This window comes from Oncorhynchus nerka, linkage group LG4, assembly GCF_034236695.1.
Source record: "Oncorhynchus nerka isolate Pitt River linkage group LG4, Oner_Uvic_2.0, whole genome shotgun sequence".
Taxonomy (NCBI): domain Eukaryota; kingdom Metazoa; phylum Chordata; class Actinopteri; order Salmoniformes; family Salmonidae; genus Oncorhynchus; species Oncorhynchus nerka.
This window is the reverse complement of record NC_088399.1, coordinates 13,314,278-13,328,756: the sequence shown is the minus strand read 5'-3', so window position 1 is coordinate 13,328,756 and position 14,479 is coordinate 13,314,278. Positions and strand designations below refer to the sequence as shown.

Below are 14,479 nucleotides of genomic sequence, written 5' to 3'. Positions count from 1 at the left end.
GTTCAAGCGGGTCTGACTGTGGATAAAGCAATACGTCAATAGGAGGGATGGCTGACTCAAAAAGCATGAGTTGAAAACGCTTGCTTCCTGTGAAAACACTGCTCAGCACACAAGAAGAGCCGGACTGGAGTAACAGACTACCCGGACTGGACTGGAGTCACAGGTTCAGATCTGAGCCCCTAACCACTGATACAGGGTCAGATGTCTACTGAACCCCCTCCAATGGTTAAAGTTGGTGTATAGTTAGTGTAATCTGTACCTATATCTGTAGTTAGCTTAGTATCTAACGGTTAAGTTTGATGGATATATCCTGTTCGAAGACTTCGCATCATTCCTTCTTCCCTTCCTTAAATCACTAAGGCATGATTTAACCTATCCAATCATGTTCTAGAACAGTGATATGACTATATGACTTGTGGTTCTGACTATGAAAACAGACAAAGAAAACATGATGACAAACACATAAGCACGCACACAGACAGTCACTGAGAGCATTCCGCCAGTGGCATTATGAATAGTAGTCAGTCAGGCTGAACCTCCTCATGATTAATCCTCATTAGGAAATGATGCAGGGGTATTTCCGCTCAGCCACATATTCCCAGTGTTTTTACCTAATCCTGGATTAGGGCAGACAACGCTCTAGTCATCTGGAAATGTTCTAAATCTAAGATTTGTGGTGGAGCGTAGTTACGCTTCTAAACATATTAATGCTTCTATGTGTTAAGTTGTTTTAAGTTGTGTGTGCATATATATATATATATATATACTCCACTAAGTGGCGCAGTGGTCTAAGACACTGTATCTCAGTACAAGAAGCATCACTGCAGTACCTGGTTCAAATCTAGGCTGAATCACATCTGGCCATGATTGGGAGTCCCACAGTTAGCCCAGCATCGTCTGGGTTTGGCTGGGGTAGGCTGTCATTGTAAATAAGAATTTGTTCTTAACTGTAGGTTGTGGTGATGGACATGTGATGGACAATGAAAGAGTAAGTGATAGGAGGATAGAGCTACAAAGAGACAGAGTAGAAAACCAAAATGCATTTCTTTCTGGATCCACCCCTTTCTCATAGCCTTTGCTTGTGTCTCCATCACCATCTTGGTTTCTCTCTGCATTCTCCTCATCCCTCTTCCCTTTTCTATGTATTTATTTATCTCGCTGTGCAGACAGTCAGTGGCTGGGCTGGGGGGTTTCAGAAGCTTAAAAACAGGGGTCCTCTTGAAGCAGGGGTCCTCTGTCCTTGCTGGCAACATCTCCTCTGACGTCAATAGCATCTCTCTCTCTCTCTCTCTCTCTCTCTCTCTCTGTCCTTCAAATGGCTGTGCAGAAAGTCAGTGGCTGGGCTGGGGGGTTTCAGAAGCTTAAAAACAGGGGTCCTCTTGAAGCAGGGGTCCTCTGTCCTTGCTGACAACATCTCCTCTGACGTCAATGGCATTCTTCTCCTGCTCAGCGAGACACACTGGGCCCGCCCCTCTCAGGGAAACGGCAAGGGCTCATGCTAAACCCTGGACCGGCGCTATAGAGGATCAGGAGTCCCAAGCAATTGTCACCAAAACAGTAGTGCTTGGTAGAATAAGCTAACGGACTAGTTAGTAAGCTAGCTCGGGGTTTCTCATATCTCTACCAAAGTTCCCCTGGTCAATCCCTTATTTTATGTAGACTGCAGTAGTAGCACATCCCTGATTAGTTGACCAGTTGAATCAGGTGTGCTGGTACTGAGAGATCCAGTACTGTGTATGGGTAGTCTAGGAGAGGTTTGGGAAACACTACCATAGGGGACGGACATGTAGGTGCCCCATAAATTGAACACTTCCCCTGCTTTTCAGATGGCTGATAACATTTAAAAAAATATATGTCTTCATCCTTGTTTGATGGAAGACAACAGGGGTATGGTAATTGAATAAGGCGACATATGATCAACTGATGAATTCATGAACACATCTGACTTAGAATATGATTTCTCTTTATGAATCTAATTAAACTTACAGTAAGTCTTCGGGTCACCAGTATTGACACATATACATTTAATTAACCCCAACATCAGCATTGATGTTATTAGGCAACATGGTCACATATGTTCGGTATACTTGGAAATAAAGAGGGCGGCTATTTAAATAAACACTATACAAGTGGACGCCCCTTCAAATGAGTGGATTCGGCTATTTCAGCCACACCAGTTGCTGACAGGTGTATAAAATTGAGCACAGCCATGCAATCTCCATAGAGACATTGGCAGTAGAATGGCCTTACTGAAGTCGCTAGATAGAATCCCCAAGCTGACAAGGCAGTTAACCCACTGATCGTAGGCCGTCATTGTAAATAAGAATTTGTTCTTAACTGACTTGCCTAGTTAAATAAAAAAATATTTTAAAATTGCCATGCGCGTTGCCTGGAGTGGTGTAAAGCTCGCTGACATTGGACTCTGGAGCAGTGGAAACACATTCTTTGGAGTGATGTATCACGCTTCACTATCTGGCAGTCCGATGGACAAATCTGGGTTTGGCGGATGCCAGGAGAACGCTACCTGCCTGAATGCATAGTGCCAGTTGTAAAGTTTGGTGAACAAATCATTTTCTGGGGCTGTTTTTCATGGTTCGGGCTGGGCCCCTTAGTTCCAGTGAAGGGAAATCTCAACACTACAGCATACAATGACATTTTAGACGATTCTGTGCTTCCAAATTTGTGGCAACAGTTTGGGAAGGCCCTTTCCTGTTTCAGAATGAAAATGCCCCCATGAAAAAAGCGAGGTCCATACAGAAATGGTTTGTCGAGATCGGTGTGGAAGAACTTGACTGGCCTGCACAGAGCCCTGACCTCAACCCCACCTAACACCTTTGGGATGAATTGGAACGCTGACTGTGAACCAGGCCTAATTGCCCGACCTCACTAATGCTCTTGAGGCTGAATGGAAGCAAGTTCCCGCAGCAATGTTCCAACATCTAGTGGAAAGTCTTCACAGAAGAGTGGAGGCTGTTATAGCAGCAAATGGGGGACCAACTCCATTTTAATGCCCACGAATTTGGAATGAGATGCTCACGATCCTTCACAACTTTTGGCCATGAAGTCTAGTCTAGAGCTCCTCCTCCACATAATCAAGTGGAATCAATTAGTATTAGCGGGTGCCAAGGATCAAGCTGGGTCTGGATTATTCTGGTTAATGGACTAGAATGGTACCATTACTTTTCCCAGTGGCTTCCTTTACAGATCCAATACAACTTCACTATGCAACAACGGAAATGGCACGGGTACAAAACACACACACAAACTTTAGAACGTCACATGTCCTGTGTCAGTCAGCTATGCTAGAGACACCAGTGTGGGATCATTAGATGTTCATGATAGCCCTACAATAACATGGCAAGTGGTATTCAAGGTCAAATCTGTATTACAGTCAAGCAGGAGTTAAGACAAGAAACCAATCTTAAAGACCAGTGTATTACTGCCCTTTGAATCATCAACTTTAAAGATGCTTTAGAAAGCACAACAGGGCACCAATGTGTAAAACATGCTCTTTGTCTCCCTCTGCTGTATACATCTGGTACTGGTGTTGCAGTACCAACGCCATCACTCACCATGTAACTCCAATAGTAACACCACCATCACTCACCAATGCACCCCAGAAGTCACTACAGTCCCCATACACTTAAAACATGTCTCCTTTTCTCCTTTATACCATGGGGCTATAACTGATCCATACATATACAGTGGGACAAAAAAGTATTTAGTCAGCCACCAATTATGCAAGTTCTCCCACTTAAAAAGATGAGAGAGGCCTGTAATTTTCATCATAGGTACATTTAAACTATGACAGACAAAATGAGAATTTATTTGCAAATTATGGTGGAAAATAAGTATTTGGTCAATAACAAAAGTTTATCTCAATACTTTGTTATATACCCTTTGTTGGCAATGACAGAGGTCAAATGTTTTCTGTAAGTCTTCACAAGGTTTTCACACACTGTTGCTGGTATTTTGGCCCATTCCTCCATGCAGATCTCCTCTAGAGCAGTGATGTTTTGGGGCTGTTGCTGGCAACACGGACTTTCAACTCCCTCCAAAGATTTTCTATGGGGTTGAGATCAGGAGACTGGTTAGGCCACTCCAGGACCTTGAAATGCTTCTTACGAAGCCACTCCTTCATTGCCCGGGCGGTGTGTTTGGGATCATTGTCATGCTGAAAGACCCAGCCACGTTTCATCTTCAATGCCCTTGCTGATGGAAGGAGGTTTTCACTCAAAATCTCACAATACATGGCCCCATTCATTCTTTCCTTTACACGGATCAGTCGTCCTGGTCCCTTTGCAGAAAAACAGCCCCAAAGCATGATGTTTCCACCCCCATGCTTCACAGTAGGTATGGTGTGCTTTGAATGCAACTCAGCATTCTTTGTCCTCCAAACAGGACGAGTTGAGTTTTTACCAAAAAGTTCTATTTTGGTTTCATCTGACCATATGACATTCTCCCAATCTTCTTCTGGATCATCCAAATGCTCTCTAGCAAACTTCAGACTGGCCTGGACATGTACTGGCTTAAGCAGGGGGACACGTCTGGCACTGCAGGATTTGAGTCCCTGGCGGCGTAGTGTGTTACTGATGGTAGGCTTTGTTACTTTGGTCCCAGCTCTCTGCAGAGCTCTGCTAGGTCCCCCCGTGTGGTTCTGGGATTTTTGCTCACCGTTCTTGTGATTATTTTGACCTCACGGGGTGAGATCTTGCGTGGAACCCCAGATCGAGGGAGGTTATCAGTGGTCTTGTATGTCTTCCATTTCCTTATAATTGCTCCCACAGTTGATTTCTTCAAACCAAGCTGCTTACCTATCGCAGATTCAGTCTTCCTAGCCTGGTGCAGGTCTACAATTTTGTTTCTGGTGTCCTTTGACAGCTCTTTGGTCTTGGCCATAGTGGAGTTTGTAGTGTGACTGTTTGAGGTTGTGGACAGGTGTCTTTTATACTGATAACAAGTTCAAACAGGTGCCATTAATACAGGTAACGAGTGGAGGACAGAGGAGCCTCTTAAAGAAGAAGTTATATGTCTGTGAGAGCCAGAAATCTTGCTTGTTTGTAGGTGACCAAATACTTATTTTCCACCATAATTTGCAAGTAAATTCATAAAAAATCCTATAATGTGATTTTCTGGATTTTTTTTTCTCATTTTGTCTGTCATAGTTGAAGTGTACCTATGATGAAAATTACAGGCCTTTCTCATCTTTTTAAGTGGGAGAACTTGCACAATTGGTGGCTGACTAAATACTTTTTTGCCCCACTGTTTATATTTATTTTTTATTTTCACCTTTATTTAACCAGGTGGGTCCGTTGAGAACAAGTTCTCATTTACAACTGCGACCTGGACAAGATAAAGCAAAGCAGTGCGACACAAACAACACAGAGTTACACATGGGATAAACAAACATACAGTCAATAACACAATATAAAAGTATATATACAGTGTGTGTGCGAATATACAGTAAGATTAGGGAAGTAAGGCAATAAATAGGCCATAGTGACGAAATAATTACAATTTCGCAATTAAACACTGGAGTTATAGACGTGCAGTAGATGAATGTACAAGTAGAGATACTGGGGTGCAAGGGAGCAAAAAATAAATAACAATATGGGGATGAGGTAGTTGGGTGGGCTATTTACAGATGGGCTGTGTACAGGTACAATGATTGGTAAGCTGTTCTGACAGCTGATCCTTAAAGTTAGTGAGGGAGATTAAGACTCCAGCTTCAGTGATTTTTGCAATTCATTCCCGTCATTGGCAGCAGAGAACTGTAATGAAAGGCGGCCAAAGGAGGAGATGGCTTTGGGGATGGCCAGTGAAATATACCTGCTGGAGCACGTGCTACGGGTGGGTGCTGCTATGGTGACCAGTGAGCTAAGATAAGGCGGGACTTTACCTAGCAAAGACTTATAGATGACCTGGAGCTAGTGGGGTTTGGTGATGAATATGAAGCGAGGGCCAGCCAATGAGAGCATACAGGGTGCAGTGGTGGGTAGTATATGGGGCTTTAGTGACAAAACGGATGGCACGGTGATAGACTACATCCAATTTGCTGAGTAGAGTGTTGGAGGCTATTTTGTATATTACGTTGCCGAAGTTGAGGATCGGTAGGATAGTCAGTTTTACGAGGGTATGTTTGGCAGCATGAGTGAAGGATGCTTTGTTGCGAAATAGGAAGCAAATTCTAGATTTAATTTTGGATTGTGGATGCTTAATGTGAGCCTGGAAGGAGAGTTTGCTGTCTAACCAGACATGACATGATTGGATAAGTGAAAGCCTATTAACCAATCCAAACCTCCCAGATCCAGATCTGTAATCATTGCAAGGAATGAAGGAAGGATGCAGGATGCACCGTATCAGAACCGAGCCAGATGTGCTCCCTGTCATATGACAAACCAACAAGACTGGGTCTTGTTCATTAGGCACCAAACAGAATAAAACTGACATAAACAAGGAGCGACTACCTGGACTTATCTGATAAGAAATGCTCATTTCCATTTTCCGTCGCGTGCTCTTATGAACACGACACTGGACTGAGGCCAACCAAAACATTGTCCTCTGGCACGGCTCAATAGCAAATGTTCCCACATACAAACACTTCAGAGGATCAGCGTCAAACCCAATGAAACGCAGGCATGCATTCCAAGTTCAAAGTGGACAATAGAAGCCCCAAAAACATGTAAGTCCATGCACATAAGTTTTACTCAGAAAATTGGGAAGTGGAGTCCTCCTTCTGTAACCAAACGAATTTCCTGATTTTACTGGACAACAACACAGAAAGGTATTGTATATGCTACTGCAACGCCTGCTGGAAGATGTTTGTAGATTACCTATGATGCCCACGGAGGAAAATGGGTGGTCAATTCAATTCACTACATGGATCTTCATGTGAAAGAAAGCAACTGTCAGTTCACAGAAAGAGGTCCGCTGTCATATCAGTTCACTTGGTTTCAGTACCGTGTGTGTGTGTGTGTGTGTGTGTGTGTTGGTCTTACCTGAGAAAGAGGACTTGGTGATGGGTGGTTGTTGGTTACACATAGGGGATCGCCTGTTAAAGGTAGCCACAGAGAAATAAGGGTTTGATCAGGGATGTCTTTCCCTTTCACTCTCTCTCTCTGTCGGTCTCTGTCTCACCCCCCCACTCACTCTCTCTCTCTCTCTGTCTGTCTCTGTCTCACCCCCCCACTCACTCTCTCTCTCTCTGTCTGTCTCTGTCTCACCCCCCCTCACTCTCTCTCTCTGTCTGTCTCTGTCTCACCCCCCACTCACTCTTTCTCTCGGTCTGTCTCTGTCTCACCCCCCCCATCTCACTCTCTCTCTCTCTCTGTCGGTCTCTGTCTCACCCCCCTCACTCTCTCTCTCTCTGTCTGTCTCTGTCCCCCTCTCTCTCTCTCTCTCTCTCTCTCTCTCTCTCTCTCTCTCTCTGTCTGTCTCTGTCTCACCCCCTCTCACTCTCTCTCTCTGTCTGTCTCTGTCTCACCCCCTCACTCTCTCTCTCTGTCTGTCTCTGTCTCACCCCCCACTCACTCTCTCTCTCTCGGTCTGTCTCTGTCTCACCCCCCTCTCACTCTCTCTCTCTCTGTCTGTCTCTGTCTCACCCCCCACTTACTCTCTCTCTCTCTCTGTCTGTCTCTGTCTCACCCCCACACTCACTCTCTCTCTCTCTGTCTGTCTCTGTCTCACCCCCTCACTCTCTCTCTCTCTGTCTGTCTCTGTCTCACCCCCCCTCTCTCTCTCTCTCTCTCTGTCGGTCTCTGTCTCACCCCCTCACTCTCTCTCTCTGTCTGTCTCTGTCTCACCCCCTCACTCTCTCTCTCTCTGTCTGTCTCTGTCTCACCCCCTCACTCTCTCTCTCTCTCTGTCTGTCTCTGTCTCACCCCCCTCACTCTCTCTCTCTCTGTCGGTCTCTGTCTCACCCCCTCACTCTCTCTCTGTCTGTCTCTGTCTCACCCCCCACTCACTCTCTCTCTCGGTCTGTCTCTGTCTCACCCCCCTCTCTCACTCTCTCTCTCTCTGTCTGTCTCTGTCTCACCCCCCCTCCTCTCTCTCTCTCTCTCTCTCTGTCGGTCTCTGTCTCACCCCCCACTCACTCTCTCTCTCTCTGTCTGTCTCTGTCTCACCCCCCACCCTCTCACTCTCTCTCTCTCTCTGTCTGTCTCTGTCTCACCCCCCACTCACTCTCTCTCTCTGTCTGTCTCTGTCTCACCCCCTCACTCTCTCTCTCTGTCTGTCTCTGTCTCACCCCCTCTCACTCTCTCTCTCTCTGTCTGTCTCTGTCTCACCCCCCCCCTCTCACTCTCTCTCTCTCTCTCTGTCGGTCTCTGTCTCACCCCCTCACTCTCTCTCTCTGTCTGTCTCTGTCTCACCCCCCACTCACTCTCTCTCTCTCTCTCTCTCTCTCTCTCTGTCTGTCTCTGTCTCACCCCCTCTCACTCTCTCTCTCTCCGTCTGTCTCTGTCTCACCCCCCCTCTCTCTCACTCACTCACTCACTCATACATTTTAGCAATACACTACAATGAATATACTCACTTGTTTGAGGCTCTATCTTGTTGCAAGTTGGTTAGTGCAGCAAAGTTATTCCGTACCGTTCTCAAACTAGCCAGTACCTACACAGGGTGGAGTACAGCGGGACACATCGGACACTATGTGACATCATGTCAACAGCAATAACGTCTATAAACAATGTCTTAGTGTATCAAAAACATGTCAGCCTTCGACATTATCTGAAGCAACTTGTACTGAGGTAAGAGTCAGGTCCTAAAAAATGATAAAGGTTTACCCAGCAGGCAAAACCTGCTATATGGTTTAATGATGTCATTTTCATCAGTTTTGCCCACTGGGGCAAAAGTGAAAGTGGAGCACATGGGCACTGACCTGTGCAAATGGTGTGACTATCAAGTCGTCGCCATGGCTGTAAGAGAGGAAGAGGAAGAGGAGGAGGAGGAGGAAGAGGAAGATGGTGTATTTACAATGTGAAAGCATACACATCCCGGTCCTCCTATCTCATTGGAAAAAGAAATGTGAGGAAAATCAAATTCATGTTAAGATATCACATGCATTTGTCAACACAGATTAACCATATACGGAGATAGAAAAAATATATATACAATATACACTTACCCTGACAGTTTATTAGGTACACCACCCTGTTCACAAAAATGAATTGCTCCTACAGACAGTGAGTGACGTGTCCGTGGCTTGTTATATAAAGCAGGCAGACAGGCATCGAGGCATTCAGTTACTGTTAGATTGAACGTTAGAATAGGCAAAACGAGTGACCTGTGTGACTTTGAGTGTGGTATGATTGTCGGTGCCAGGTGCCCCGGATCCAGTATCTCAGAAATGGCAGCCCTCCTGGACTTTTCACGTACAACCTTGTCCAGGGTTTACTGATAATGGTGCAACAAACAAAAAACATCCAGTCAGCTTGTTGACGAGAGGTCAAAGGAGAATGACAAGAATCGTGCTAGCCAACAGGCGGGCCCGCAAACAGAGAGATAACGGCGCAGTAGAACAGTGGTGTGCAGAGCGACATTTCAGAACGCACAACTCGTCAATCCTGGTCATGGATGGGCTATTTCAGCAGACGACCACACCGGGTTCTACTCCTAAGCTAAAAACAAGAAGAAGCGTCTCCAGTGGGCACGCGATCACCAACACTGGAAAATTGAGTAGAAAAACATCTCCTGATCTGATAAATCTCGGTTGCTGTTGCTTCATGTTCAGTCAACAGCAATAACGTCTATAAACAATGTCTTAGTGTATCAAAACATGTCAGCCTTCGACATTATCTGAAGCAACTTGTACTGAGGTAAGAGTCAGGTCCTAAAAAATGATAAAGGTTTACCCAGCAGGCAAAACCTGCTATATGGTTTAATGATGTCATTTTCATTTGGCGTAAGTAACATCAGTCCATGGACCCATCCTGCCTGGTATTAATGGTACAGGCTGGTGTACTGGTGTGTGGAATGTTTTACTGGCACACGTTAGTTCCCTTGATACCAATTGAGTAACAAACGTTTCCAACACTTTGTAGAATGCATGCCCTGAAGAATTCAGGCTGTTCTGGAGGCAAGATGGGTGTACCTAATAAACGGATGATTTTTTAAATATATTAAAAGTAGTTGTATTGTATTGGAATATAGGGTTTGTCTGTGTGACAAGGTACAGCAAGGCAGGAGGAAAAGCATACGGTGTCAAACAAAGATTCAAAACATGAGTTTAATGAAAGTAGTCATCCTTTTGCACCAGTGAATGCAGAAGTATCAGATGTTTGGGGAAAGTGCGAACAGGACCGTTGATGCAGCCTGAATGCATCTTGACTTAGGTCTTCTGTTGTGCCATCATGTGCCATCATGTGCTCATACATGTAGGTGTGTTCGAAACACAATCAACTATGAAATAAAATAAGGCTAGGCCCCTTTTTTCTCAATTTCCGCCTGAATGACATGCCCGAAGTAAACTACCTGTTGCTCAGGACCTGAAGCCAGGATATGCATATAACTGGTACCATTAGTAATAAAACACTTTTAAGTTTGTAGAAATGTTTAAATAATGTAGGATAATATAACACAATAGATATGGTAGGAGAAAATCCAAAGAAACACCAACCAGAATTTTTTTGAGAGAGAGACCATGCTCTTACAATGGCAAGTATAAGGGCACACTCAATTCTATATCCCAGGATGAAATTCCTATGGCTTCCACAGGGTTTCAGCAGTCTATGTTCAAGGTTTCAGGCTTGTAACTTCCAAAACTAATAAGAAATATCAGTTTTAGTACAGGGACACAGTCTTGAAAATGTGTGTTTGCGCGCGCCATGAAGAAAGGACGCACCTGCAAAAATCGGTTTCCTATTGAACATAGTTCTTTCCATAAGAAATATTATAGGTTGATTACATTTTAGGGTATCTGAGGAGTAAATAGAAACATATTTTGACTTGTTGAAACAATGTTTAGGGGTAGATATTCAGATTCATTTCTATGCATGTTGCATGAGTGGATTACTCAAAACGATGGCACCAACTAAACAGACTTTCTGGGATATAATAGAAGGATTTTATCTAACAAAACAACACTACATGATATAGCTGGGACCCTTTGGATGACAAATCAGAGGAACATTTTCAAAAAGTAAGAGAATATTTAATCGCTATTTGTAAATTTATGAAACGTGCCAGTGGAAAATTGTTTTTATATGGGGCACCGTCCTCAAACAATCGCATGGCATGCATTCACTGTAATAGCTACTGTAAATCGGACAGTGCAGTTAGATTAACAAGAATGTAATCTTTCAACCGATATAAGACACTTGTATGTACCTAAATGTTTAATATTTATAATTTTTATTGATTATTTATTTGAACTGTGCGCCCGCTATACCCTTTTGCACTGAATCTCTTAATGACCTTAATTATCAATTCCTCAGTCCATGTGTTATAAAACCGATAAACTAGCCTATTAATATTGTTGCACTCGCTAGGTTTAGGGGTCTTAGGCCTAGTTAACTGGTCTGTAACCCTCCATATAATATCACAATGTAGCTGGAGTGTTTCGGCACTTGTCCCATTCTGTTGTTGACAACTACTGACTGTCTGCCCATATGGAGGAGCTGTGAAACTCTTAGGCAATGAAGGACGTGTACTCTCCCAAAGGTCAGGGCTAAATACATCCGCTGACAGAGAGACGAGGACAGTTACAGCCACTAAGAAAGCTATTCTCTCTCACAGTCATTGCTTTCTATGGCCTCATCTGTCTCCCTCCATGTCGCTACTCCCTCTCTTTCTACTGTATCTCTTCCACTCTGTCTCTATTCCCCCAAGTTTTTCTACCCACTGTCGGTGTCCACAATGGAGATCTTAGTACCCTTCTCTCTCATTTCTATTGGTTTCTGTTTAACACAACCAGGGCTCTATTTGAACAAACCTAACTCAATGGGAAATCTTAGCAGGAATATTTTTGCTATTTTCACAACCAGAATTATGGGCGGAGTAGCTGGCGATGGCGAGAAAGGGCTGGGCTTTGAAGAATAAATAAGTTGAAGGTGTGTAGAGGCTTGACCCCTCCCTGTTGTTCTGTCTGTCTCACTGGCCAATAAGAACGTGCTACATGGCTAAATATGTGGTTGCTTCAGGTTGTGTATTTACAGTCTTTTATATATTGCATGAAATGTTAGTCCGTTATAACACAGTTTGTTAAATAGCCTACAGAAACAAAATGTAGGCCTATCCCATATTTGCTAAATATGTTGAACATGTTTATGAACAGTAATTGCATGGCTTCAATGTCAAAATATATTGTAAACATAGCATTTGCACTGATTTAGGCCTACTGTAAAATGCATTATGTCTGAGCCATGGACAAGCGAAACGTTGTCAATAAGTAGGATTACATTCACTATTGATGAGACTTAAAAAGACAGTGAATACATTTGATCAAGTTCTAATAAAACGAAACCACCACTTGTTTTAAACAGGCTATGTCTAAACATAGTTATAGGAACCATATTTGCTCCCAGTGGGCGTATAATATGTAAGAATATGGAAGGTTTTACACACATCCAAACGTTTCACAGGAGACGGAAAAAGATCCAATATAAAGAGAAAGGAGAAATGTCCACTCACTGCTACTGCTCCCAAATATATATATAGTTATAGCTTTTCATCGGCTGTAAAGGGGTGCGTAACTGGTGGCAGGGAAGTCAGACGCAGGAGAGCAGAACTAGGTAATAGCCGGAGCAGTTTAATATCAAAACCAACGGCATAAAGAAATAGACAACATGGGTACAAAACCCGACACGCACCAGTCAACATGTGCACTTACAACAAACAATACCACACAAAGACATGGGGGGAACAGGTGGTTAAATACACAACAATAAATGAGGGAAATGAAAACCAGGTGTGTAAGGAAAACAAGATAAAACAAATGGAAAGTGAAAAGTGGATCAACGATGGCTAGAAGACCGGTGACGCTGACCGCCGAACGCCGCCCGAACAAGGAGAGGAACCGACTTTGGTGGAAGTCGTGATATCGGCATTGATATGGCCAGTAGTGACTGGAGTGAAAACTGTAGAAGACTGACGACTGTAGATCAAAGTAAACAAACACACATCTTTTTTTTTGCTGTTTTTTTACCCCCTTTTCCTCCCAAAGTTTGATGTTGTCTCATCGCTCAGCCAATGGGCTCGGGAAGTGAAGGTCGAGTCATGCGTCCTCCGAAACATGACTCGCCAAACTACGCTTCTTAACCTCTCTTGGGTAGGGGGCAGTATTTAGAATGATGAATGAGGTGCCCAATTTAAACTGCCGGTTACTCAGGACCAGAGGCTAGGATATGCATATGTATGGTATTATTGGATAGAAAACACTCTAAAGTTTCCAAAACTGTTACAATAATGTCTGTGAGTATAACAGAACTGACATGGCAGGCAAAAACCTGAGGAAAATCCATCCAGGACCTGGGATATTTTTGATGTGGGTACTTTTCAATTGAATGCCTATACACTATGTAATGTACTGGACCCAGATTGCAGTTCATATGGCTTCCACTAGATGTCAACAGGCTTTAGATATTGTTTCAGGCTTGTATTCTGAAAAATTAGGAAGAATGAGACCATTTTCTAAGTGGACTGTAGAATGAACCAGAGCTGTTTCGGGCGTGTTTGACCGATTGCGCGCAGTTCGTTGTTTTTCTATTGAAGACGCTATTGTCTGGTTGAAATATTATCGATTATTTAGACAATAGACAACCTGAGGATTAATTGTAAACATTGTTTGGCATGTTTCGACGAACTTTACCGGTACTATTAGAATGTATTTGTCTGCATGTTGTGACCGCCTTTGAGCCAGTGGATTACTGAACAAAACGAGCCAACAAAACAGAGTTTTTGGGACATAAAGAGGGACTTTATCAAACAAAACAAACATTTATTGTATAGCTGGGACTCTTGTGACTGCAACCATATGTCATGACGTTGGACTCTTTAAGTATAGCAAGCCCCATCCCCCTCTCCCTGCCTCCCCCTTGCCTCCTTCAACTAGGTTGCTGTGGTCAAAGAGGTCGTAAATTCCTGAGAAGACCCTGCCACATGGCAACACAGTATAGAGAGAGTAGATTTTCATGGAGAACAAAGGAAATCCTTCCACCTCACAGAACTTGAGGTACGAACAAATTTCATGTTCCGGAGAAGGTAAAAAAAAAAGTGAAGGTGAAGAATCCAGCTACTGGTCCGTTCGTCACAACTTGGGGAAGCTCATGGGAGACGGTGTGGCCACATTACCATAACACTGTTTATATAATAGCCTCAGATATGAGGTGTACATCTAATTGTATAAGATGAATGAGTGAGTATGATACTGTTTGTAAAATTGTGTAATATGATTTTGGACTGTTTATTGAAGGAAAACTCAAAAAGGGGATTGGAGTTAACTAAATCAGAGGACCGCCCCTGAGCCCAGTTAGGGTCAGGCGTC

At 43.6% G+C, this 14,479-nt stretch overlaps 1 protein-coding gene across 5 annotated transcripts in view; it reads right to left on the bottom strand.

Moving 5' to 3' along the window:
- The window catches only part of LOC115124197 (3',5'-cyclic-AMP phosphodiesterase 4D-like), a 457,268-nt gene that overhangs the window by 42,193 nt on the left and 400,596 nt on the right, over positions 1-14,479 (bottom strand). For all 5 annotated transcript variants that reach the window (XM_065017241.1, XM_065017242.1, XM_065017244.1 and 2 more), the window contains 3 exons: positions 8,879-8,915; positions 8,534-8,610; positions 6,999-7,051 (listed from right to left, as the gene is read on the bottom strand). In XM_065017241.1, coding sequence (XP_064873313.1) covers positions 6,999-7,051; positions 8,534-8,610; positions 8,879-8,915 — 167 coding nt within the window. The remainder of the gene's footprint in view (positions 1-6,998; positions 7,052-8,533; positions 8,611-8,878; positions 8,916-14,479) is intronic.